This window comes from Saccopteryx bilineata, chromosome 1 (assembly GCF_036850765.1).
Source record: "Saccopteryx bilineata isolate mSacBil1 chromosome 1, mSacBil1_pri_phased_curated, whole genome shotgun sequence".
In the NCBI taxonomy this organism is placed as follows: domain Eukaryota; kingdom Metazoa; phylum Chordata; class Mammalia; order Chiroptera; family Emballonuridae; genus Saccopteryx; species Saccopteryx bilineata.
The window spans coordinates 306,845,697-306,872,167 of record NC_089490.1 but is presented as its reverse complement, the minus strand read 5'-3'; the positions used below and the strand labels follow the sequence as shown (position 1 = coordinate 306,872,167).

The 26,471-nt window shown below is 48.9% G+C and overlaps 2 protein-coding genes across 7 annotated transcripts; one reads left to right on the top strand and one right to left on the bottom strand.

The window, feature by feature from the left end:
• Window positions 1–851: 851 nt before the first annotated feature.
• LOC136315127 (protein FAM200C-like) lies at window positions 852–8,100 on the bottom strand. Its single transcript, XM_066246411.1, has 2 exons — window positions 7,821–8,100; window positions 852–3,640 (listed from the first exon to the last, which is right to left on the bottom strand). Exon 2 carries the CDS (start codon window positions 3,481–3,483, stop codon window positions 1,657–1,659), a length of 1,827 nt encoding a protein of 608 aa, XP_066102508.1. The 5' UTR covers window positions 3,484–3,640; window positions 7,821–8,100; the 3' UTR covers window positions 852–1,656.
• Window positions 8,101–8,191: 91 nt separating this feature from the next.
• HYOU1 (hypoxia up-regulated 1) lies at window positions 8,192–25,641 on the top strand. Of its 6 annotated transcripts, none has more exons than XM_066246386.1 (27): window positions 8,241–8,258; window positions 8,524–8,599; window positions 9,165–9,256; window positions 9,572–9,665; window positions 9,841–9,919; window positions 10,076–10,230; window positions 10,307–10,383; window positions 11,018–11,199; window positions 12,087–12,202; window positions 15,281–15,473; window positions 15,686–15,820; window positions 15,980–16,062; window positions 16,172–16,304; window positions 16,477–16,664; window positions 16,795–16,933; window positions 18,386–18,446; window positions 18,634–18,713; window positions 19,074–19,259; window positions 21,391–21,563; window positions 21,690–21,777; window positions 21,883–22,005; window positions 22,383–22,516; window positions 22,650–22,734; window positions 23,373–23,613; window positions 23,705–23,752; window positions 24,007–24,057; window positions 24,184–25,641. In XM_066246386.1, exons 3-27 carry the CDS (start codon window positions 9,172–9,174, stop codon window positions 24,243–24,245), a joined length of 2,991 nt encoding a protein of 996 aa, XP_066102483.1. In that variant the 5' UTR covers window positions 8,241–8,258; window positions 8,524–8,599; window positions 9,165–9,171; the 3' UTR covers window positions 24,246–25,641. The 6 variants fall into 6 exon arrangements, with proteins under 6 accessions (XP_066102494.1, XP_066102483.1, XP_066102442.1 ...); XM_066246354.1 differs by lacking the exon at window positions 8,241–8,258 and adding an exon at window positions 8,268–8,395; XM_066246376.1 differs by lacking the exon at window positions 8,241–8,258 and adding an exon at window positions 8,268–8,404.
• Window positions 25,642–26,471: the final 830 nt, after the last annotated feature.

Sequence of the window (26,471 nt, the reverse complement as noted above, 5' to 3'; positions counted from 1 at the left end):
TGAGGCCCCGCGGCACTGCTGTATCATTCCGCCTGGGCGGGATTCTGACTTAGAGGTGTTCAGTCATAATCCCAGATACACAAATAATTTTTAAAATTTTTATTTAAAAAAAAATTTAAGTATCACATACATACAGAAAGTCTATATACTACAGTCCATTGAATTTTCACAAAGCCACTGCAACCAGCACTGCAAACATAACATTGCCATCACCCCAGAAGCCTGTCTAATGCCCTTTTCTAAACACTACCTACCCACAAAGGTAAGCAATATCCCAATTTCGATCGCTACAGCTTAGTTTTGCCTGTTTTAAACTCTATACAAATGAAACAAATTATGTACTCTTTGGCTCCTAGCTTCTTTCATTCAATGTTATGTTTGTGGGATTCATTAAGGTTGTCAAATGTAATAGAAGACTGTTGGGAAAACAGCTGTTAAGTTTGCTCACTTGCACTCAACATGATTAGTGCATGATCATGTGGCAGAGCCACATATGTAGCCTACTTGAGGCTACAGGGTCTTGCCCTCAGTGTGCATCTCTTGTCCGCCAATGCAAGGGGCCATTTTCCTTTGCTCACCCACTGCCCCTTAGAAGCGGGTTTCCCCTGTTTGCTCACCCACCACTGTGAGAATCTAATAAACAGGAATAGCCCAACATTTTCTGGCTCCACAGTCCCTCTACCGCAGGGGTCAGAAACCTTTCTGGCTGAGAGAGCCATGAACACCACATACTTTAAAATGTAATTCTGTGAGAGCCATACAATATGTTTAACACTAAATACAAGTATATGTGTGCATTTCATGTAAGACCAACACCTTTTTTTTTGTCAGTTGCTGTGAGTGCAACGGTCTTTTTTTTTTTTTTTTTTACATTTTATTTATTCATTTTAGAGAGAGGAGAGACAGAGAGACAGAGAGAGAAGGGAAGGAGGAGCAGAAAGCATCAACTCCCATATGTGCCTTGACCAGGGAAGCCCGGGGTTTCAAACTTGCGACCTCAGTGTTCCAGGTCGATGCTTTTACCCACTGCGCCACCGCAGGTCAGGCAACACCTTTTTTTTTTTTTTTTGTATTTTTCTGAAGTTGGAAATGGAGAGGCAGTCAAACAGATTATCGCATGCGCCCGACTGGGATCCACCCGGCATGCCCACTAGAGGGCGATGCTCTGCCCATTTGGGGCGTTGCTCCATTGCAACCAGAGCCATTCTAAAGCCCGAGGCAGAGGCCATGGAGTCATCCTCAGCACCCAGGCCAACTTTGCTCCAATGGAACCTTGGCTGTGGGAGGGGAAGAAAGAGACAGAGAGGAAGGAGAGGGGGAGGGGTGGAGAAGCAGATGGGCACTTTTCCTGTGTGCCCTGACCGGGAATCGAACCCAGGACTCCTGCATGCCAAGCCGATGCTCTACCATGAGCCAACTGGCCAAGGCTAGACCAACACTTTTAAAGTATAATAAGTCTCTGAATTCTTTTTAATAATGTTGTTACGCTGTTACTAACCAATGCTGAATGAAGTACTTCTTACCATTAATGTGACTTCTGATGCTGCATGGTTTTGCTGATGGCTTTGTAGTCTGGTTGATATGTGGTGAGGTTGGTTGATACATGGTGAGCTTAAGCTTCATGCAGGCGTTGAGACTTCCATCCATTAAATGAGATCATTGGTTGGTCTTAATATTCTTTAGATATGAGAAAGACTGCTCACATGCATACATAGAGCCAAACATTGTCAGTACAGCAATACTCACACGCTGCAGTGTGTGGTATGTGACGGGAAGTGTGTTCCAAGTTTTGACAATCAGCTGGTCCACGGGTTGAAGTTTTTTCATTTCTCCCCACTTGTGTTTGCTCACCAACTCTGCTTGTTGTCGTGCAAGTCTTTCCAAATCTTCATTCAGTGACTTGAACTTATTCACCCACATGTCTGAGGCCTTCAGGTCAGCAACTTGTAGCTCAAAATCTCTGACAGAGACACCGGGGATGTAACTCAGGTCGGCGCTGTCCACTGCACACTCGTGTGGATGGGTGATGAACTTAAAAAGACGAGTGCGCTCACGAAATTCTCCAAAGCGCGCTTTGAATGACTGCAGGAGATTAGATGTGAAGCCCGCTAGCTGCTGGAGATCAAGATGTTGAGCAGGGTCACTTGCTGTGCATGCATCTTTAAACTCTCCCAGTTTTTCAAAGTGTAGTAAACGACCTGTTTCAATGTCGGCGATGAAGAGTTCCAGCCTGTTTTCAAATGCAAACACTGCTTGTTGAAGGGATAAGACTGTATTTCCAACGCCTTGCATTTTCACATTGAGCTGGTTCAGATGTTCAGTCATGTCCACGAGATAGTAGAACTTCAGGAGCCACTCAGTGTTAGCTAGCTCAGGATGCTCGACGTTTTTCATTTCAAGAAAAGTCCGGATTTCGCTCAGACAAGCCGCGAAACAGCTGAGCACCTTCCCTCTTGACAACCAACGCACATTGCTGTGCAGAAGCAGACCAGGATAATTATTCCCAACTTCATCCAGTAGTGTTTTAAACTGGCGATCATTTAAAGCTCGGGCAACAATAAAGTTGACCACCTGAATGACCAGCGACATCACCTCACCAAGCTGCTCGCCACACATCTGAGCATAAAGCACCTCCTGATGTAGGATGCACTGAAAACTTAGGATGGGTCTCTTTTCATATTCACAAAGAAGCGCTACAAATCCTCTGTTTTTCCCCACCATGCACGGAGCACCATCAGTACACACTGAAATAAGTTTATCCATCGGTAGATTTTTTTCTTTAGCAAACTCAGTGAAAGACTTGAATAAATCCTCCCCTCTTGTTGTCTCTTTCATAGGCAAAACACCAAGACTTTCCTCACGTAGTGTGTCACCGACAGCATACCTTGCAATCACGCTGAACTGGGATAAATGGCTTACGTCCGTTGACTCAACCAAAGCAAGAGAAAAGAATGGTGCTGCATTTATGTCCTTCACTTGTGTTGCCTCAATTTGATTTGCCATCATGATGGTATGATCGTGAACAGACCTTGCCGACAGAGGTATCTCTTGTATTCGTTTCATTATCTTTTCTTTATCCGAAAAGTCATCAAAAAGTTCACTGGCAACATCAATCATGAATGTTCTGGCATACTCCCTATCTGTGAATGGCTTTCTGTTTCTCACAGTTGCTAAAGCATCAGCAAAGCTAGCTGAATTCCAGTCACCTTGTTGGGTCCAAACATGGAGTTGCTGCTGATTAGCTTGCACTCTGCAAAGTAGCTCTTGACATGCTTTCTTCCTGCTGTCCCCTGCTGGATATTTCAATGCAAATGTAGTATGGCGTGTGTCGAAGTGCCGCTTTATATTTGACCGTTTCATTGATGCAATTTTACCATTGCATATTAGACACACTGCAGAACCTGCTCTCTCCACAAAGCCGAATTCCTCTGTCCATTCCTGCTGAAAAGAACGATACTCCTCATCTTTTCTTCTTTTAGCCATCTTCTTCTCAAAAGGGTTTCTGGAATTAGCTAGCTGACTACTTGATTAAAAGGAAGGAAGTTTACTTCCTGACCTCACAACGACCCGTGTACTTTACGCATTATCCAATAAACATTTGGTGTTGTCTTGGAGGACAGCTGTGATTGGCTCCAGCCACCTGCAACCATGAACATGAGCGGTAGGAAATGAATGGATTGTAATACAATGTTTTATATTTTTAACATTATTATTTTTTTTTACAATATTTTTTTTTTTAAGATTTGTCTGCGAGCCAGGTGCAGCCATCAAAAGAGCCACATCTGGCTCACGAGCCATAGGTTCCCAACCCCTGCTCTACCATCTGCCCAAATCCAATATGAACCTGCCTGGCCCTGGCAACCAGTATTATAAAGAGCATTTGTTTTCATTGCTATATAGAATTCCATTGTATGAATTTACTGCAACTTATTTATCCATTCAACTATTAGTGGGTTGGGTTAGTATTCAACTATTGGTGGGCATTAGGTTAGTATTCATTTTTTTTTTTTTTTGTATTTTTCTGAAGCTGGAAACGGGGAGAGACAGTCAGACAGACCCCCGCATGCGCCCGACCGGGATCCACCTGGCACGCCCACCAGGGTCGATGCTCTGCCCACCAGGGGGCGATGCTCTGCCCTTCCGGGGCATCACTCTGCCGTGACCAGAGCCACTCTAGCGCCTGGGGCAGAGGCCAAGGAGCCATCCCCAGCGCCCGGGCCATCTTTTGCTCCAATGGAGCCTTGGCTGCGGGAGGGGAAGAGAGAGACAGAGAGGAAGGAGGGGGGGAGGTGGAGAAGCAAATGGGCGCTTCTCCTATGTGCCCTGGCCGGGAATCGAACCCGGGTCCCCCGCACGCCAGGCCGACGCTCTACCGCTGAGCCAACCGGCCAGGGCCAGTATTCATTTTTGACCACTATAAATAAAGCTGTTACAGTCTCTTGGTAAACATAGATTTGTTGGATATAAATCTAAGAAAGAGGCTGCTGGATGACAACTAATTTTTTTTTTATTTTTAAGGTCTACATTTTTCCAGGGTATTTTTTGCCTCTTTCATTTCATTTTTTTAAAATATTTTATTTATTGATTTTTAGAGAGAGAGAGAGAGAGAAGGGGGAAGGAGCAGAAAGCAACAACTCCCATATGTGCCTTGACCAGGCAAGCCCAGGGTTTCGAACCGGCAACCTCAGTGTTCCAGGCCGACACTTTATCCCACTGTGCCACCACAGGTCAGGCGACAATTCTTAAAAATCTTCCAGACCAGGATATTGGCCCGGATGAACACTGTCCTCAGCCAATTACATAATGTTCATGGATTAATAATATATGCCTATACCCTTCCTAACAGCTCATTTTATTTATTTATTTTATTTATTAATTTTTTTACAGAGACAGAGTCAGAGAGAGGGATAAATAGGGACAGACAGGAACGGAGAGAGATTAGAAGCATCAATCATCAGTTTTTCGTTGCGACACCTTAGTTATTTATTGATTGCTTTCTCATATGTGCCTTGACCGTGGGCCTTCAGCAGACTGACTAACCCCTTGCTCAAGCCAGCGACCTTGGGTCTAAGCTGGTGAGCTTTGCTCAAACCAGATGAGCCCACACTCAAGCTGGCGACCTTGGGGTCTCGAACCTGGGTCCTACACATCCCAGTCCGACGCTCTATCCACCGCGCCACCACCTGGTCAGGCAATAACAGCTCATTTTAATTTTGTCAGTTTGATACATGCCTTATAAGAGAGTAACTTTCTTCCCTTGGATTTCTGCACATCGTGGGGGAACGGATGTAGTCCTCAAGTGTTATTAACATGTTATTCTGGACAAGAACTAATGGATTCAGCCTGACCAGGTGGTGGCGCAGTGGATAGAGCATTGGACTGGGATGCGGAGGACCCAGGTTTGAGATCCTCGAGGTGCCAGCTTGGGCGCAGGCTCATCTAGTTTGAGAAAAGCTCACCAGCTTGGACCAAGGTCGCTGGCTTGAGCAAGGAGTTACTCGGTCTGCTGAAGGCCCACGGTCAAGGCACATATGAGAGCAGTCAATGAACAACTAAGGTGTTGCAACGCGCAATGAAAAACTAATGATTGATGCTTCTCATCTCTCTGTTCCTGTCTGTCTGTCCCTCACTATCCCTCTCTCTGACTCTCTCTCTGTCTCTGTAGAAAAAAAAAATGAGCATGAAACCATAACATACAAAATCTGTTTTCTGACAGACTGACTTCTCTGAAGGAAATGACAAGATCATCCCCATCTCTGGAATCCCAGCACCTAGCACAGTGATTGCATATGACAGAGGCCCAATAAATCTTAAAATGCATCCTCTGTTTGAAATGGATGGGAAAATAAAAAAAAAACATACCCTACAGGACAGGTGGCCAAAAGTAGACCAAAGTAGAGTCAGTTAATTGAGAAACAAAGTCTTTCTCTTTGGTACTGAAATGACAACTTAGACATCCATCATTATTGATAAACACCCATGCTATACTATACAATGCTCTACAGCAGTAAAGAGCAATGCCATGAATCTTTACACAGATATGGAAAATGCTCCATGATTTATTGTTAGTTACCCCCCCAAGGGCAAGTTACAATCTAATTGTATATCATTATTGCAATTTTTTTTAAAGATTTTTTTTTTTACCGTTTTAGAGAGGAGAGAGAGACAGGAAGGGAGAGAAATGAGAAACATCAACTCATACATGCAGCACCTTAGTTGTTCATTGATTGCTTTCTCATATGTGCCTTGACCAGGGGACTCCAGCCAAGACAGTGACCACTTGCTCAAGCCAGGGACCACTGTGTCATGTCTATGATCCCATGCTCAAGCTGGTGAGCCTGCGCTCAAGCCAGTGACCTTGGGGTTTCCAACCTGGATCCTCAGTGTCCCAGGCAGATGCTCTATCCACTGGGCCACGGCCTGGTCAGGCTGCACTATTTTTTTTCTTTTCTTTTCTTTTTGCATTTTTCTGAAGCTGGAAACAGGGAGGCAGTCAGACAGACTCCTGCATGCGCCCGACTGGGATCCACCCGGCATGCCCACCAGGGGGCGATGCTCTGCCCCTCTGGGGCATTGCTCTGTTGCATCCAGAGCCATTCTAGCACCTGAGGCAGAGACCACAGAGCCATCCTCAGTGCCCGGGCCATCTTTGTTCCAATGGAGCCTTGGCTGCGGGAGGGGAAGAGAGAGACAGAGAGGAAGGAGAGGGGGAGGGGTGGAGAAGCAGATGGGCGCTTCTCCTGTGTGCCCTGGCCGGGAATCAAACCCGGGACTCCTGCATGCCAGGCTGACGCTCTACCACTGAACCAACCGGCCAGGGCCATAGGCTGCACTATTTTTAAAGGGAAGAAAAATAGATCTCTCCCTGGTACTTCCAGTAGGTTTATCTTCTAAGACTCTGTTCCGTCTGACCAGGCAGTGGCGCAGTGGATAGAGCATCAAACTGAGATGCAGAAGGACCCAGGTTCGAGATCCCCGAGGTCTCCAGCTTGGGCACAGGATCATCTGGTTTGAGCACAGGCTCATTGGCTTGAGCCCAAGGTCACTGGCTTGAGCAATGGGTCACTCGGTCTGCTGTAGTTCCCGAGTCAAGGCACATATGAGAGGACAATCGATGAACAACTAAAGAGCTGCAATAAAGAGTTGATGCTTCTCATCTCTCTCCCCTTCCTGTCCTCTCTCTCTCTCTCTCTCTCTCTCTCTCTCACACACACACACACACACACACACACAAAAGACTCTCACCCTAAACATCATGAAAAATGTAGGGAAAGGAACAAAAGTTCCTTAAACAAATCCTGGCCCTCACAGCCAGGTTCTTCAGGAGAGGCTCTATGAAGGAAGGCCAGGTGTCAACACTGGGAAAGAAGGGGTGACTCATTCCCACATTTAAGAAAAGCGTCCTCATCTCAAATAAAACGAAAAAATAAAGAAATGTGCGCTCGCCAAGACTGCACATTTTAATGAGGTTGGGAACAGAAGGGAATATAAGGACCGCCAAATACCTGCCAACGTGCCTTAAAAATTTGGTGGAACATAAACATGAGGTGTTGCATATATACTCAACCAATTACAGCCTCACAAATAAATGTGTCTTTTGTGTGTAGCGCCTTGCAGTTTGGAATATTCTTTCTCTTACAAATGGGGCTTAAACCAAATTCTGCCACTAATACAAGTGGTATCTCCGACTTATCAGTGATCATCTCTTTTTTGGTGTTTCCTCACCGCCTCGGTGAAACAAAGGGGGTAGGGATGGACTAAGCCTGAAGCGCAGCCATTTTCAGATTCCTACCCAAAGCCCCAAACAGTTCAATACCAACCAGCAAGCGAGCGCCTCTTCTGCGTAGCTAAAGAACAGATGCCGATCAGACCCACTCCTCCATAGGCACTCCCCAGATGACTAGAAGAGCACCCACTCGTTCCGTCTCGGCTGCTGCACCTCCTCGGACTCCAGCCGCAAGTCCACCAGTTGGGGGAAAACCGCCGGTGCAAGACGAGGACTGGGCTCAGTCAGAGGGCCTAGCGCCCGCCCCGGTGCGTTTGCGGGACTTTTCCGGCGGCGGCGCTAGATGCTTGACCACCGAGATCGAGAGTGATAGGTGCCCTGGAGGAGGGGCGGGCATAAGACGTGGCCCAATGGGAGAGCGCGTCTGGGCGGGAGGGCGGGGCAAGCGGTGCGGCGCAGGGCCGGGCGGCGGAAGCTCCAATGAACGTGCGCCGCGTCCGGGACCGGTTGGTGCGCGAGACGCCGCTGCGAGGTTGGTAGCTAATGTAACAGTTTGCAAACCGAAGGGAGTCGTGAAGGGCGCGGGCTGGGGGTCGCGCTACCGTCCTCGTCCTTACGTCTGCCGCTGCGTTTGCTTTAAAGCTCAGACCACAGAAGCGGAGGCAAAAGGTAGAGGAGGTAGGGATGGCGATGGAAGCCGGCCATCCCTCCTAGAGGGAGGCAACGTGCTAGCTCTGGGAATGGGTTGGTAGTGAGGGTGAGGGCCGCACAGACACAGTACTCTTGGCTCCCCACAGCTTGATCCCGGGGCGCCCCCAACGCTATAGTGGGCCGGGACCCGTTTCTGGAAGTAGGAACCGCCGCCTTTGTCAGGTGATGGTTAGGTGAACTACGGGCACTCGGTACTCGCCGGGGAATGAACCTTAAGTTCCCGACACAGCGTCTGTGCAGGCAGCGGTGGGGGACACAACCCGAACGGATATGCCGAAGAGTGGAGAGCCCCTTCTTCCATCCTAGCTTCCCTTAAAGTCACTATCTCTCAGTTGCTTTCCAGGCCCGGCCTGGCTTCCCGTGAGGGCGGGGGAGCTTCAGGTGTGGGAAACTTCAGGTGTGGGGAGGTGGTTGATAGCCGGGCTGGGATCTGTGGCTGCAGCCCAGATATTTGACAGCAGGACCAGTGCGTTGGTGCAGCAATTATTACTTATGCAATAGGGGTCTGGTCCTCTTCTGTCGTCCTTGCTGTTTCACCTGCACCTTTATGGGGGCACTTCCGTGAGTGATGAGAGGCTTAGTTCTCTTTAGGAGGGAGGAAGAAGAGATGTAGGCTGCTCTGCCCTGGGTGACAAAGAAGTAGGTATGAATCTTCTCTGTTTCGGATGAGGTTCTGTCTCCTTCACTCAAGGTATCTAGTTACAAGTGTTGTTTTTCTCTTCCCCAGGGGCACAATGGTAGCCGCTGTCAGGAGGCAGAGGAGGATAGCCTGTTGGGCCTTGATGGTTGTGCTCTTAGCAGACCTGTTGGCACTGAGTGGTGGGTACCCTAGCAGAAGGATGAAAGGAGGAATAAATGAGTGAATGATGAATGCTGCATGGTGGGAAGGGACAGTGGGACTCTTGGTTCAAAGCCTCCGGACTCTTTGAGTTTCTGGACTCAGGCCTTTTTCTTTGTCTGTTGCTGTCTTAACCTCTATGGCAGCGGTTCTCAACCTGTGGGTTGCGACCCCCGCCGGGGTCGCAACCCTCAGGTTGAGAACCGCTGCTCTATGGAAAATGGTGTGCTTAGATTAGAGGAGCCTCAGGAAGTTGGGGAAAGAGGGGCTAATTGACAAATCTGTTTCCGCTTCAGACATGCTGGCAGTGATGTCTGTGGACCTGGGCAGTGAGTCCATGAAGGTGGCCATCGTCAAGCCTGGAGTGCCCATGGAAATTGTCTTGAACAAGTGAGGGCAGCCCCAGTGCCAGGGGTGGGGAAAAAGGGAGTCTGGGCTCCAAGCTGCTGTGTTCTTCAAAGTGCCCACACAGACTTTGGTGTTGGAGTGATTGATTGTATGGGTCGTTGAGGCTCCTGGGTTCACACCTTGCTATAGGCACCTGGGCCCAATATCTTTTCTTCAGGGAATCTCGGAGGAAAACCCCAGTGACTGTTACTCTGAAAGAAAATGAAAGATTCTTTGGAGACAGTGCAGCAAGCCTGGTAAGCTAGCAGCCCACCCCTCATCCCAGAGGCACTGAGCAGAGGAAGAGGAGCTTACAGACCCAGAGTCTGTTTCCTTATCAGTCTCTGATGTAAAAGGAAGCTGATGGTGGGCTTGGGAACCTAATGCTCTGTTCTTTTTTTCCCTTCTCTCAGGCCATCAAGAATCCAAAGGCTACACTGCGTTACTTCCTGCATCTCCTGGGGAAGCAGGAGAATAATCCCCATGTGGCCCTTTACAGGGACCGTTTCCCAGAGCATGAGTTAGGCTTCGACCCTCAGAGGCAGACTGTGTACTTCCAAATCAGCCCGTGAGTGCTCCACTGGAGAAGTACCCCTCCCTTAGTGCCTGGCTTCCCTTGCCTCTAATTGTCTCCCTTCCCCTAGGCAGCTGCAGTTCTCACCTGAGGAGGTACTGGGCATGGTTCTCAATTACTCCCGTTCCCTGGCTGAAGATTTTGCAGGTGAGTGGCCAAGGTTGGTGTCCAGGTGTTGTAGGATCTCAGGTAGAGACCGTTTTGCCTCTTAGAGAATATTTGGCTGTGTCTGAAGGCATTTTGGTTGTCTCATCTGGGGAGCTGCTCTGGCATTTAGTGAATAGAAGCTAGGTATTCTGCCAGACATCCTACAGTGCACGAGACAGCCCCCACAACAAAGAATTATCTGGCCCGAAGTGTCACATCAATAGTGCAAAGGCTGGAAAACGCTCGTCTAAGGCAAGGGGTCCCCAAACTACGGCCCGCGGGCTGCATGCAGCCCCCTGAGGCCATTTATCCGGCCCCCGCTGCACTTCCAGAAGGGGCACTTCTTTCATTGGTGGTCAGTGAGAGGAGCATAGTTCCCACTGAAATACTGGTCAGTTTGTTGATTTAAATTTACTTGTTCTTTATCTTAAATATTGTATTTGTTCCTGTTTTGTTTTTTTACTTTAAAATAAGATATGTGCAGTATGCATAGGGATTTGTATATAGTTTTTTTTTATAGTCCAGCCCTCCAACGGTCTGAGGGACAGTGAACTGGCCCCCTGTGTAAAAAGTTTGGGGACCCCTGGTCTAAGGTATAGAGCTGGTGGGAACCCCATACTGTTGTCTTCTGTAGAACAGCCCATCAAGGACGCAGTGATCACTGTGCCAGCCTTCTTCAATCAGGCTGAGCGCCGAGCTGTGCTGCAGGCTGCTCACATGGCTGGCCTTAAAGTGCTGCAGCTTATCAACGACAACACTGCCACCGCCCTCAGCTACGGCGTCTTCCGTCGGAAGGATATCAACACCACTGCCCAGGTGAGCCAGAGGGGAGCTTCTGACAAGACTTGCAGGGTGACTTGTTCTCAGGATGGAGGCCATTTGGCTCATTTTGCATCCTTTTTTTTTTTATTTTAAGATTTTATTTATTCCCTGACCTGTGGTGGTGCAGTGTATAAAGAAAGCGTCAACCTGGAACACTGAGATTGCTGATTCGAAACCGTGGGCTTGCCTGGTCATATAGGAGTTGATGCTTCCTGCTCCTCCCCCATTTTCTCTCTCTCTCTCCTCTCCTCTCTAAAATGAATAAATAAATAAATCTTTTAAAAAAAGAGGAGAGAGAAAAAGGGTCGGGGGAGAAGGGGCAAACATCAGCACGTAGTAGTTGCTTCTCGTATGTGCCTTGATCCAGCAATCCCAGGATTTCGAACCAGCGAACTCAGCATTTCAGGTTGACACTTCATCCGCTATACCACCAAGGTCAGGCTTTATTTTTTCTTTTTTTAAAGAGAGAAAGAGAGCAAGACAGGAGAGAGATAGGAAGGGAGAGATATGAGAAGCATCAACTTGTAATTGCGTCACTTTTACTTGTTCTTTGATTGCTTCTCATACGTGCCTTGACCAGGCAGCTCAATCCAGCGACTTTGAGTTTGAGCTGGTGACCCTGTATTCAAGTCAGATGAGCCCGTGCTCAAGCTGGTGACCTAGGGGTTTCAAACCTGAGACCTCAGCATCCCAGGTCAATGCTCTATCCACTGTGCCACTACTGGTCAGACTCTTGCATTTTGTTGGCATACACCACCTTCTCTCAGCTCTTGTTGGAGCCATTGAGCTTTGAGATGAGAGTTGGTGCAGCCTCTTGGAAGCAGGCAAGCACCCTGGAGATGGATAAGGTTCCAGTGACAGTTGATTTGATGTCTCCACAGAATGTCATGTTTTATGACATGGGCTCAGGCAGCACTGTGTGTACCATCGTAACCTACCAGACAGTGAAGACTAAGGAGGCAGGGATGCAGCCACAGCTGCAAATCCAGGGAGTGGGGTAAGTTGTTGCTGGGATGAAGGCTGCTTGCTGAGAGACCCTCAGGTTGGGAGTGTCTTCTTGGAGGGACTACTGGCACACTTTCTTACTCCCTACACGAATGCTGCATCGATCATTGTAGGGTCCTTCTGCCAAAAAGCAAGGGGAAAATAGAATGGTTTAGAAGAGGACAGTGTGGTAACATTGAAAATCAGGGAACCTACTGAACTAAGAAAATTCATAGAGCTATAGGCCATATGTAGGTTATCACACCCACTCTTTTCATTTGCTGTCTTCCCAGTTATAGTTTACTTAAATAACTTATCACTGACATTGCCTTAATTCTTTTTCTTTTTCTTTCTTTTTTTTTGTATTTTTCCGAAGTTAGAAGCAGAGAGGCAGTCAGATAGACTCCTGCATGCACCCGACTGGGATCCACCCGGCCTGCCCACCAGGGGGCAATGCTCTGCCCATCTGGGGCATTGTTCTGTTGCAGCCAGAGCATTCTAGCGCCTGAGGCAGAGGCCATGGAGCCATCCTCAGCGCCCGGGCCAACTTTGCTCCAATGGAGTCTTGGCTGCAGGAGGGGAAGAGAGAGACAGAGAGGAAGGAGAAGGGGAGGGGTGGAGAAGCAGATGGGCGCTTCTCCTATGTGCCCTGGCTGGGAATTGAACCTGGGACTTCTACACGCCGGCCTGACACTCTACCGCTGAGCAAACCGTCCAGGGCCATTGTCTTACTTCTTAAACCCATCCTTTTTCATCCACCTCTACTACTGTCATCCTAGTTCCCTGGTCGGCAAACTGCGGCTCTTTGGCCCCTTGAGTGTGGCTCCCCACAAAACACCACATTCGATAAGGAATGTACCTACCTATATAGTTTTGTTTTTTTTTTTCCGAAGCTGGAAACGGGGAGAGACAGTTAGACAGACTCCCGCATGCACCCGACCGGGATCCACCCGGCACACCCACCAGGGGCCACGCTCTGCCCACCAGGGGGCGATGCTCTGCCCCTCCGGGGCGTCGCTCTGCCGCGACCAGAGCCACTCTAGCACCTGGGGCAGAGGCCAAGGAGCCATCCCCAGCGCCCGGGCCATCTTTGCTCCAATGGAGCCTTGGCTGCGGGAGGGGAAGAGAGAGACAGAGAGGAAGGAGGGGAGGGAGTGGAGAAGCAAATGGGCGCTTCTCCTATGTGCCCTGGCCAGGAATCGAACCCGGGTCCCCCGCACGCCAGGCTGACACTCTACCGCTGAGCCAACCGGCCAAGTCCCTACCTATATAGTTTAAGTTTAAAAAATTTGGCTCTCAATAACCTAGAGATGTTTTCTCTGAACATATGTACCCTGATTTATCAATGTCACCCCATTAAAATTAATTTTAATTTTTACTTATTTTTTTATTTTTTTACAGAGACAGAGAGTCAGAGTGAGGGATAGACAGGGACAGACAGGAACGGAGAGATGAGAAGCATCAATCATTAGTTTTTCGTTGCACATTGCGACACCTTAGTTGTTCATTGATTGCTTTCTCATATGTGCCTTGACCATGGGCCTTCAGCAGACCGAGTATCCCCTTGCTCGAGCCAGCGACCTTGGGTCCAAGCTGGTGAGTTTTTGCTCAAACCAGATGAGCCCACGCTCAAGCTGGCGACCTCGGGGTCTCGAACCTAGGTCTTCTGCATCCCAGTCCGACGTTCTATTCACTGTGCCACCGCCTGGTCAGGCTAAAATTAATTTTTTTAAAAATTGGCTCTCAAAAGAAATTCAGTCGTTTTACTGTTGATATTTGGCTCTGTTGACTAATGAGTTTGCCAATCACTATTCTAGTTCAAACTACCATTACCTCTTCCTGCAGAATTTCAAAGATTTGCTTCCAGTGTGGGCTCCCTCCAGTTCTTTCTCTACATTACAGCTAGAGGGTTCTTTTGGAAATGCCAACTTGATTATAACCAGTTTCTTTAAAAATCCACCAGTGGTTCTGAGTCTGTCCCTTGGCCTTTAATGCTGGGCCTGTGTGCTTGTTTCTAACCCTGAGCCTCTTGCTCTTTGAACTTCAACCATACTTGCCCTCATTTGGAATTTACAATGTTCTTTTCTACCTGAAGATCTTTACACATATTGTTTCCTATGCCTGCAATGTTTTGTCCTCCTCACCTAGTTAACTCCAACTCATCCTTCAGGTTTCACCTTAGGCAGCACTTCATAGAACTTTCTATGACATCTCTAAATAGCTGAAATTTTTAATGTTTGGCTCTAGTAGCATTGTCTGACTTTCCTTTATAACATGAGTGGTTACAGTTTCACTTACTTATTTATTTTTTTACAGAGACAGAGTCAGAGGGATAGATAGGAACAGACAGGAACGGAGAGAGATGAGAAGCATCTATCATTAGTTGTTTTTTTTTTAAATACTTTATTTATTGATTTTACAGAGACAGGAGAGAAAGGGGAGCATGGAATGGGAAGTATCAACTCATAGTTGCTTCATGTATAGTTGCTTCATGTTAGTTGTTCATTGCTTGCTTGTTGTATGTGCCTTGACCAGGGAAGCCCAGGGTTTCGAACCGGCAACCTTGGCATTCCAGGCCAAAGGATTATCCACTGCATCACCACAGGCCAGGCAATCATTAGTTTTTCATTGCAACACCTTAGATGTTCATTGATTGCTTTCTCATATGTGCCTTGACCGTGGGCCTTCAGCAGACCGAGTAACCCCTTGCTTGAGCCAGCAACCTTGGGTCTAAGCTGACAAGCCTTTGCTCAAACCAGATGAATCCGCGCTCAAGCTGGCGACCTCGGGGTCTCGAACCTGGGTCCTCCGCATTCCAGTCCAACACTCTACCCACTGCACCACCGCCTGGTCAGGCTACAGTTTCACATTTATATGGTTATTTGACTACTAGATTGTAAGCTCCTTGACAGCAGAGACCCTGTCTTTTTTCTTCTTACAGTTGCATCCCCATATATAGTTGATGCTCAGGAATTACACTTGAATGAGCAGTGGATGAATTGTCACTGTGTGGGATGAGAGTCAAGTTCCTATGTAGATGAAGGGACCTCATGTGTTCCTCACTCTTGCCCCTGTTCTCTTTTCTGAACAGGTTTGACCGTACCCTGGGGGGCCTGGAGATGGAGCTCCGGCTACGTGAGCACTTGGCTGGGCTTTTCAATGAGCAGCGCAAGGGCCAGAAAGTGAAGGATGTGAGGGAGAACCCCCGTGCCATGGCCAAGCTGCTACGTGAGGCTAATCGACTCAAAACTGTCCTGAGTGCCAATGCTGACCACATGGCACAGGTACCCACATGTTGCTGGTTGAGAGCAATATTCCTCACCAAGAGGGTGAAGGACCTCACTATCCTGAGCTAGGCTACTTGTACAGTGTGGCCCATCCCCTCTTCCCACGTCTCCTGCCATCATTCTGAAATCCTGTTCCCTTGGTTTCTGGCCTGCCCATCCAGGAAGCAGGACCTGGGTGAGAACTATAACACTACTTATCCTCCCCCCAGATTGAAGGCCTCATGGATGATGTGGATTTCAAGGCAAAAGTGACTCGAATGGAGTTTGAAGAGTTGTGTGCAGACCTATTTGAGCGGGTGCCTGGGCCTGTGCAGCAGGCTCTCCAGAGTGCCAGAATGAATTTGGTGAGTGGGTAGTTGGCAGTGGGCCTGGGGTAGGAGACAGATGGGATAGAAAGTGATTAGATGGTGGGAGGAAGGAGCAGGATCATTAAAGGAACAGTCATGCTGAGGAGGAGAGTCAATTACATGCTGTCCCATTTCACATTCTTTCTCACTCTGCAGGATGAGATTGAGCAGGTGATCCTGGTGGGTGGAGCCACTCGGGTGCCCAAAGTTCAGGAGGTTCTTCTGAAGGCTGTGGGCAAGTGAGTGTGGAGTCTAAGACTCCAGGGCTGAGCAGCTGGAAGGCCAAGGGGAGGGCGGCCAGGCTGGGAGCTACAGAATAGACAACGCTGAAACTTGGGGCTTTGACAGGGAGGAGCTGGGGAAGAACATCAATGCAGATGAAGCAGCCGCTATGGGGGCTGTATACCAGGCAGCCGCTCTCAGCAAAGCCTTCAAGGTGAAGCCATTTATAGTTCGAGATGCAGTGATCTACCCCATCCTGGTGAGTTAGCCTGTCTTACCAGGTGACAAACTCCCTTTACGTCTCCAAGTGTGACTGCCCCTTTGTCTTCTCTAGTCTGTTTCTGTCTCTTTCGTCAGTTGCTATTTCTCACCCACCCTTATTCTGGAACCTGGTCTGGTTTTTCAGTGTGCCTTCTTTGCCTGCTTTGTAGGTTGAGTTCACCAGGGAGGTAGAGGAGGAGCCTGGTGTTCAAAGCCTGAAGCACAATAAACGTGTTCTCTTCTCTCGGATGGGGCCTTATCCTCAACGCAAAGTTATCACCTTTAACCGCTACAGCCATGATTTCAACTTCTACATCAACTATGGTGACCTGGGCTTCCTGGGGCCTGAGGATCTTCGGTGAGTGCTGCCCTCCTCCTGAGTGTGTCCTAAGTGAGGGCCTCAACATCTCTTGCCGGAAGCTGTGTAGTCAAGAGCTGGAGGCAGACTGTGGGTAGGTTCCCCTGAACTGCTCTTTCCTCTCAACCAGGGTATTTGGCTCCCAGAATCTGACCACAGTCAAGCTAAAAGGTGTGGGTGAGAGCTTCAAGAAGTATCCCAACTACGAGTCCAAGGGCATCAAGGCTCACTTCAACCTGGACGAGAGTGGTGTGCTCAGCCTAGACAGGGTGAGCACAGAGGAACACCCTGTGTACAGGGCGAGGGCCCAGGCCCCATCAGCCTTTTCCAGAACACGAGAAATGAAAAGGGTTTGGAGGTTAAATAAATCTTGGCTCTAAATGAAGTTAACCAGGAACTTGGTATGGCCCTTCTTGTAGCTTGTAAATGCTTATGGGCATTGTAAATATCAGGGACTCTACAATGACCAAGGAACCCATTTTTGAAGAACAATTCTGAGGGCCAATATCTTTTTTTTTTTTTTTTCTTAAATTTTTCTGAGGTTGGAAATGGGGAGGCAGTCAGACAGACTCCTGCATGTGCCCAACTGGGATCCACCCGATGCTCTGCCCATCTTGGGGCGTCGCTCTGCCGCAATCAGAGCCATTCTAGCGCCTGAGGCAGAGGCCATAGAGCCATCCTCAGCGCCCGGGCAAACTTTGCTCCAATGGAGCCTTGGCTGCGGGAGGGGAAGAGAGACAGAGAGGAAGGAGAGGGGGAGGGGGTGGAGAAGCAAATGGGCGCTTCTCTTGTGTGCCCTGGCCAGGAATCAAACCCGGGACTCCCACACGCCAGGCCGACACTCTACCACTGAGCCAACTGGCCAGGGCTGAGGGCCAATATCTTTTAAAGCATAGTATGGGAAATAATGGCCTATTCTGTTGTTGAGTGAAGTGCAGGACTGTGAGGCAAGAAAAGTGATCCCGTCCTCAGAGGGCTCATAATCAGAGGTGGGAAGGTGACTTTATCCTAGAGCCTTTAGAAAAAGGGAGGTGAGAGAATAGCCTGCACAGCTGGGAGTTATGTGGGTATGCATAAACAGACCCCCACCATGGCAGGAGGTTTGTGGCAAAAAAATGGGTTCACGTGTGCATTTCTTTTTTTTTTTTTCCCTTAGTTCATTTATTGATTTTAGGGAGAAAGAGAAATATCAACTTGTTTTCCACTTATTTATGTATTCATTTGTTGATTCTTTTTTTGTTTTGTTTTGTTCTTTTCCGAAGCTGGAAACGGGGAGGCAGTCAGACAGACTCCCGCATGCGCCCGACCGGGATCCACCCGGCATGCCCACCAGGGGGCGATGCTCTGCCGCAATCAGAGCTATTCTAGTGCCTGAATAGTGCAGAGGCCACAGAGCCATCCTCAGCACCCGGGCAAACTTTGCTCCAGTGGAGCCTTGGCTGCGGGAGGACAAGAGAAAGACAGAGAGGAAGGAGAGGGGGACAGGTGGAGAAGCAGATGGGCGCTTCTCCTGTGTGCCCTGGCCGGGAATCGAACCCGGGACTCCTACACGCCAGGCCGACGCTCTACCACTGAGCCAACTGGCCAGGGCCTCATTGGTTGATTCTTGTATGTGCCCTGACCAGGGACTAAACCTGCAACCTTGCATATTGGAATGATGCTTGTAACCAACTGAGCAACCTGGCCACAGCCATTTCTTCATGTTGAATCCCTGTTTTCAGGTGGAGTCTGTTTTTGAGACACTGGTGGAAGACAGCCCAGAAGAAGAATCAACTCTGACTAGTAAGATGTGCATGCACATGAGTGTATATGCAATTGTGTGTGTGTATGGGTGTGAGAGAGAAAGACAGAGCAAGAGAGGGAATATACTTGTACGCATATTGGGGAGGTGGGAAAGTATTGCCCTTGAATTAGGAGGTGGGGTGATTGTTGTGGCCCACTTTGAGCTGTTGGGCTTTCTTACCCCTAGAACTTGGCAACACTATCTCCAGCCTATTTGGAGGTGGCACCACAGCAGATACCAAAGAGAATGGTACTAACATGATCCAGGTAAGCCCAGAATGGAGCCAGGAGAGCCTGAAAAATGGTTAGGGTGGGTGTCCCAGCTGCCTGGAGTTTAATAGATCTTCCTTTCTTCTCCACCCCTGATGAGTAACCATAACCTCTGCGTTCTGCTTTCTCCCTGTGCTCGAGGTCCAAGGCCCATTCCCCTCATCTCCAGACCCTTCTCCTTTGTCTAACGAGACCACTGCAGTGTAAACAACCCATTTGCCCATTTCTGTACAATTGTCCTCTATCTCCTAGTCGTGAGCCCTTTCAAAGCAAAGCAGTGGGGCCTGGCATTGCTAAGCTGGTCTTGTTCCACGGGTCCTGACTGTCCTCTGTGGTTTGTCTGTAATTGTGTCCCAGGAGGAAGAGGAAGGCCTTGCTGAGGGGAGTAGGGATGAGCCTGGAGAGCAAGCAGAGCTCAAGGAGGAAGCTGAGGCCCCCGTGGAGGACACCTCTCAGCCCCCACCCCCTGTGTCTAAGGGAGATGTAGCCCCTGAGGGAGAAAAGACCACAGACAAAGAAAATGGAGAAAAGTCTGAGGCCCAGGTAAGCTGCTACATGCAGAGTAAGGCCAGGCTGAACCCAGAGGCTACGACAGCAGATGCCTGCCTTGTTTTTCTTCCCCTCAAGCCCCGCCTGTGGAGGATAGAAGGGCTTAAGCTTGCCTGACTGGTGGTGGCACAGTGGATTGAGCATTGGCCCGGGATGCTGAGGACCCAGGTTTGAAACCCTGAGGTTGCTGGCTTGAGTGTGGGATCATTTACATGATCCCAAGGTTGCTCGCTGGAGCATGAGGTCACTGGCTCAGCTTGAGCCCCTGGTCAAGGCATGGATGAGAAGCAATTATTAAAAAAACAATTCTTTTTTTTGCCTGACCTGTGGTGGCGCAGTGGATAAAGCGTCAACATGGAAATGCTGAGGTCGCCGGTTCGAAACCCTGGGCTTGCCTGGTCAAGGCACATATGGGAGTTGATGCTTCCAGCTCCTCCCCTTTCTCTCTCTCTCTGTCTCTCTCTCCTCTCTCTCTCTCTCTCTCCTCTCTAAAAATGAATAAATAAATAAATAAATGTATCTTAAAAAAAAAATTTTAAAAAAAAAACAATTCTTTTTTTTTAATTTTAATTAAATTTAACAGGGTGACATTGATCAATAAGAGTACACACATAGGTTTCAAGAAAACATTTCTATAGCATTTAAACTGTTGATTATGTTGTACAGAATAGCCATCACCCAAAGTTAAGTTATTTTCTGTCACCTTATATTTGTATCTCTTTACACCCTTCCTCCCACTTCCTCCCTGCAGTCCCCTCCCCTTGGTAACCACTTCACTTTTCTATGCCCATGAGTCTCGGTTTTATATCCCACCTATGTATGAAATCATAGTTTTTAGCTCTTTCTGGGTTACTTATTTCACTTAGTATAATGTTATCAAGGTCCATCCATGTTGTTGTAAATGGCACTATGTCATCATTTCTTATGGCTGAGTAGTATTCCATTGTATCTAGGTACAGTTTTTTTTCTTAAGTGAGAGGAGGGGAGATGGTGAGACAGACTCCTGCATGCACTCTGACCAGGATCCACCCAGCAAACCCCGCCTATACTCAATCAACTGAGGTTGTTTTGTTGTTTTTTGTTTTTTGTTTGTGACAGAGACACAGAGAGACAGAGGGGGACAGACAGACAGGAAGGGGGAGAGATGAAAAGCATCAATTCTTACTTGTGGCACCTTCGTTGTTCATTGATTGCTTTCTCATATGTGCCTTGATGGGGGGGGGGCTACAGCAGACTGAGTGACCCCTTGCTCAAGCCAGCGACCTGGGGCTCAAGCTAGTGAGCCTTGCTCAAACCCGATGAGCTCATGCTCAAGCTGGTGATCTCGGGGCCTCGAACCTGGGTCCTCTATGTCACAGTCCAATGCTCTAACCACTGCACCACCACCTGAGCTATTTTTAACACCTGAGGTTGATGTGCTCAGACTAACCAAGCTATCCTCAGTGCCCAGGCTAATGCTTGAACCAATCAAACCACTGGCTATGGGAGGAGAAGGGTGAGGGGGGAGAGAAGCAGATGGTTGCTTCTCTTGTGTGCTCTGACTAGGAAGGAATTGAACCTGGGATGTCCATACGTCAGGCCAATGCTCTGTGCACTGAGCCAACTGGCTAGGGTCAATAAATAAACAAAGTGAAGCAACTACTAGTTGATGCTACTCATCTTTCTCCTCTTTCTCTATATATAAAAGAAGAGGCCCTGGCCGATTGGCTCAGTGGTAGAGCGTCGGCCTGGCGTGCAGGAGTCCCGGGTTCGATTCCCAGCCAGGGCACACAGGAGAAGCGCCCATCTGCTTCTCCACCCCTCCCCCTCTCCTTCTTCTCTGTCTCTCTCTTTCCCTCCCGCAGCTAAGGCTCCATTGGAGCAAAGTTTGCCCGGGCGCTGAGGATGGCTCTGTGGCCTCTGCCTCAGGCGCTAGAATGGCTCTGGTTGCAACAGAGCGACGCCCCAGATGGGCAGAGCATCGCCTTCTGGTGGGCATGCTGGGTGGATCCCGGTCAGGCGCATGCAGGAGTCTGTCTGACTGCCTCCCTGTTTCCAACTTCAGAAAAATACACACACACACAAAAAAAAAGGAAAAAAAGAAATGAAGGGCCTAAGCTTTTTCTGACATCATCTCTTCCCACAGAAGCCAAGTGACAAGGAGGAGACAGGGTCTGAGGGTATCCCTCCAGGCCCAGAGGAGGAAAAGAAGCAGAAACCCTCCCGTAAGCAAAGAGTGGTAGAGGAGATTGGAGTGGAGCTGGTTGTTCTGGACCTGCCTGACTTGTCCGAGGATGAGCTGACTCGGTCAGCACAGAAGTGAGTCAAGACTGGACTGTATGTTTGTGGCTGTAGTCATGTATATGTGGAGGGAGGTAGGATGTACGGTGGTGCCTCTGGGTGCACATGCCCCCTCCCTCATGCCTGTCTCTCCTTTTGTCTCAGACTTCAAGACTTAACAGTCCGAGACCTAGAGAAGCAGGAACGGGAGAAAGCTGCCAACAGCTTGGAAGCTTTCATCTTCGAGACCCAGGTTGGTAGGGTGGGAGGCACATTTGCCCTGGGGCCTGTATCTGGGGAGGGTCTGGCTGTGAGTCTTGCCCTTGGACTCGCATGTTTGCACTGTCTACCTCCTTAGGACAAGCTGTACCAGCCCGAGTACCAGGAAGTGTCCACTGAGGAACAGCGGGAAGAGATCTCTGGGAGGCTCAGCGCTGCTTCCACTTGGCTGGAGGATGAAGGCTTTGAGGCCACCACAGTGGTGAGGGGTCTCCTCAGATATGATGGGTGGGATGGGAGCTCTCTCCTTCTGGGGTCAGAGAAGGTGAGAAGAGCTGGGATGTGAGGCCATAAAGAAGGGTGCAGGGCGCCTGACCTGTGGTGGCGCAGTGGATAAAGCATCGACCTGGAAATGCTGAGGTTGCTGGTTCGAAACCCTGGGCTTGCCTGGTCAAGGCACATATGGGAGTTGATGCTTCCTGCTCCTCCCCCCTTCTCTCTCTCTCCTTCTCTGTCTCTCTCTCCCTCTCTCTGTCCTCTCTAAATTTGAAAAAAAAAAAAACGTGTCTCACAAGAAGGGTGCAGGGCTGTCCTGGCCTCCTTTCACCCCTCAGCCCACTCCCACCCCACATCCGTCAGATGTTAAAGGAGAAGCTGGCTGATCTGAAGAAACTGTGTCAAGGGTTGTTTTTTCGGGTGGAAGAGCGCAAGAAGTGGCCTGAACGGCTGTCTGCCCTTGATAATCTCCTCAACCATTCCAGCATGTTCCTCAAGTGAGCAGCCCCTTAACCCTGCCTTCCTTATTCAGCCTTGCCAAGTCCACCTACTTCTGTTCCCATCAGCTTTCCTTTCTCCCTACTCACACCCCACTTCCTCCTGAGCTGACTGCCTCCCTCTGCCTTCCAGGGGAGCCCGGCTTATTCCAGAGATGGACCAGCTCTTCACTGAAGTGGAGATGACAACGTTAGAGAAGGTCATCAATGAGACCTGGGTAATCCCTGTGTAAATACTTAACTGGATACTTACTTGGCGAAGTATGCCATCCTAGGCAGCATGGGAGAAGTGGAGACTCAGGAGGCCTCTGCCTCCTGGTTTAGCAGCTCATTGGGAAGGTAGAAGATGTTTGCGTTTCAAACTATGTTTGATTAGTCCCAAACAAGGGTAAGAGCCATGAGTGGTCAGATTGGAGGAGCAACAAAGCCCATCCCTGTCAGGTTAGAGAAAGGTGCCGTGAGGAGCTGGGAGGTGAGGTAGACTCAGAAAGAGGCCAGGGTTTGGATAATTGAGACTGATTTGTCATGTGAAGTGGAAACTTTTTTGGATGTGTGGGGATATGTTTTGAACTAGACCTCAAAAGTGGAGAGACAAGAAGGGAATCATCAAGACATTCAGCTCTAGTAAGTCTAAAATAATAGGATGTAAGCCAGAAACTTAACGTTTGAGACTTCCTATGGAGAACCTTACATACCATTCTGAGGAGTCTGCTTTCTGCTGTTGAGCTGAGGACCAGAGAGGTGATTTGAAGTCTGAGAGAAGAACCTGAGGCCAGTTGGGGGTGTATTTCATCTGGGACAGAGATGTCTGCTATCTCCATTGTTAGCTCTGAGCCTGTGCTGGCCTTACCCACAGGCCTGGAAGAATGCAACGATGGCTGAGCAGGCTAAGCTTTCCACCACAGTGAAGCCAGTATTGCTGTCAAGAGACATCGAGGCCAAGATGATGGCCTTGGACCGTGAGGTGCAGTATCTGCTCAATAAGGCCAAGTTTGCCAAGCCCCGGCCCAGGCCCAAAGACAAGAATGAAACCCATGCAGAACCTCCACTCAACGCCAGTGCCAGTGTCCATGAGGAGAAGGTCATCCGCCCAGCAGGTGAGGGTATGGTGCCTGAGTCCACGGGCTAGGCAGGAAGAAAGCCTCCTTTCCCATCTGGGACTACATTTTCCTTCTGCTTTCCCTCCAGACCAGACTGAAGATGCAAAGCCCATTTCAGAACCTGAGAAAGAGATGGGTGAGTTGGGAAAACTGGGAACATGGACATTGCTTAGCCTAGGGATTGCCAAACTGGCAGGCGGAGCCTGTTTCTGGACAGCCCATGAGCGATCTTTGTGTTTTTAGGAGGTTATTTAAAAGGAAAAAAAAATGCAGAAACTGAGTGTGGCCCACAAATCCTAAAATATTTACTCTAGCTTTTTGCAGAAACATTTTGCCAACCCCTTTATTAGCCCCTTCTATAGACACTAAACTATTCCTTCCCCAAAACAGGATCTGAACCAGCAGATGCTGAACCTCTTGAGTTAGAAGGCCGTGAAGCAGGTGAGGGTGCAGCTGGACGTATGCCAGAAAGCCTGGTAGGGTCTGGGGGAAATACCTGCACAGGACTGGGGCCGGTTCCCTCCATTTCACCCACTCTCGTTCCTTTGTCTCCCCACCTCCCCACAGAATCTGAACAGAAGGAGCAGTCCACAGGACAGAAACGAACTTTAAAGAATGATGAACTATAACCCCTGCCTTCCAGTTCCTCGTTCCTTCCCACCCCCTTCTCCTACCACCTCTATTTATTGAACATTGAGGGTTGGGTGAAGGGGTTAGTCCCACCCTCAGAAGCTTAAGTTGCTTTTTCACCTGTGATTGGAAGTGTGGATAAGGGGGAAGGAAGGGACAGCTCACCAGTTTCTCCCAAAGTAGTTATGTGGTTAAAACTGAAATTGTTCTGTTCCCCAGTCCCATCCCCTGGTTCTTTACCTATCCAGGCCCTAAATTGGGAAAAATCACTATTATGTCTTAATTCTTTGTGGATAGGTGAGAGAATGGCCATCAATGGTTGACAGACGTGGTATTGGGAAGGGTGTCCTTGGTTATTAGAGAGTTCCAGTCTTCTCTGGTCATCACCCCTTCCCTCCTTTCCTCTTCTACACAAAATCAGTGTCACACAGGAGCTAGTATCCACAGAGCCTTGGTTAACAGGTTTGGTTTCTGAGTGCCTATTTACACTCTTTTTCTCCTCCAAGTTCTTTTCCTAAACCCCATCCTCATTGACTCTTCTTCCTATGGGTTTTCTTGGCTTGCTGTTGCAAGTTAGGCAGCTTGTTGCCCAAAGCCCTTCCATCTAGCTGAAGTAACTCTTAAGTCGATTTCACACCCCCACACACAACACCTAGTGGCCAGAGTAGACGGGGAAAGTGAAGGGAATCCAGCCACATCTCTGGCGTGAGCTGTGTGAAAACCCTATAGTTTCCACCTATGGACTCGTGGTCCAGGAGTGCCATTTGGAGTGGCTGGCAGGGGATGCCAGCATCCTGTAAGCATTGTCGACCTCTGCTTCTTTGCTCTAGCCTGGTACTCTGCGTTTCTGACCACCTGCCCTCTTTCTCACTTGCTGTTCTGTTCTCCCTGACATAGCCTTTCCCTTACCCCCGACCTCTGACCCCTGGGCTGACCAAAGTGTGCTTTCTACTGTGAGCCCCTATCCCAGGACCCTATGGGAGGGAGAGAACATGGTGTGAATGTAAAAATGCCACCTCACTCTCTTTGAGGCAGGCCTTGTGTGTGAAGGAAAAGGCTGGCTTGCTTTTGTGCACTGCTCTGCTAGGGTGGTGCCCTTGATCCACTTTGCCCATTTGGGGAGCCTGTCCTCCAGTGTTCTGCCTGTAGCAGGAGCCAGGGTTGCCACCCAGGTTCCTAACACAAGGGGGAGCCTCATTGTATCTGTCCCCCCCACCTTTTTTTTTTTTTTTTTTTTTTTGCCACATTGGCAGATATGAAACCTAAGGGTCCCACCCTGTCCTGTGTGTTTGAATTCTTTCAATAGCAGTTGAGGCTGGTTGGGCAGGCTTGAGTCAAATTGTACTTTGCTCCATTGTCAATTGAAAAACTTTCAATAAAATATTATTTTCTACAGTTTTTGTGCTGTGTTTTTTTTTTTTTAAGATTTTATTTATTCATTTTTTAGAGAGGAGAGGGGGGGGGGAGCAGAAAGTGTCAACTCCCATATGTGCCTTGACCAGGGAATCCTAGGGCTTCGAACTGGCAACCTCAGCATTCCAGGTCGATGCTTTATCCACTGTACCACCACAGGTCAGGCTGTGCTGTGATTTTTTTTTTTTTAAGATTTTATTTATTTATTATAGAGAAGTGGGGGGAGGAGCAGGAAGCATCAACTCCCATATGTGCCTTGACCAGGTAAGCCCAGGGTTTTGAACCGGCAACCTCAGTATTTCCAGGTTGACGCTTTATCCACTGCGCCACCACAGGTCAGGCTGTGCTGTGATTTTAATTTTTTATTTTACACAGAGAGAGAGAGTCAGAGAGAGGGATAGATAGAGACAAACAGACAGGAGGCCCTGGCCAGTTGGCTCAATGGTAGAGCGTCGGCCTGGCATGCAGGAGTCTCGGGTTTGATTCCCAACCAGGGCACACAGGAGAAGCGCCCATCTGCTTCTCCACCCCTCCCCCTCTCCTTCTTCTCTGTCTCTCTCTTCCCTTCCCACAGCCATTGGCTCCATTGGAGCAAAGTTGGCCCGGGCACTGAGGATGGCTCTATGGCCTCTGCCTCAGGCGCTAGAATGGCTCTGATTGCAACAGAGCAATGCCCCAGATGGGCAGAGCATCGCCTCTGGTGGGCATGCCGGGTGGATCCCATCCCGGTTGTGGGTGCATGCGGGAGTCTGACTGCCTCCCCATTTCCAACTTCAGAAAAATACAAAAATTAAAAGCACACACAGACAGGA

Excerpts from the sequence above, each read along its gene's own strand:
- HYOU1 (XM_066246397.1), top strand. The coding sequence starts at position 9,172 with ATGGTAGCCGCTGTCAGGAGGCAGAGGAGGATAGCCTGTTGGGCCTTG. Across the intron at positions 22,006-22,382 it reads GCTTTGAGGCCACCACAGTG|ATGTTAAAGGAGAAGCTGGC; the intron begins GTGAGGGGTCTC and ends CACATCCGTCAG. Across the intron at positions 24,058-24,183 it reads GTTAGAAGGCCGTGAAGCAG|AATCTGAACAGAAGGAGCAG; the intron begins GTGAGGGTGCAG and ends ACCTCCCCACAG.
- LOC136315127 (XM_066246411.1), bottom strand. The coding sequence starts at position 3,483 with ATGGCTAAAAGAAGAAAAGATGAGGAGTATCGTTCTTTTCAGCAGGAA.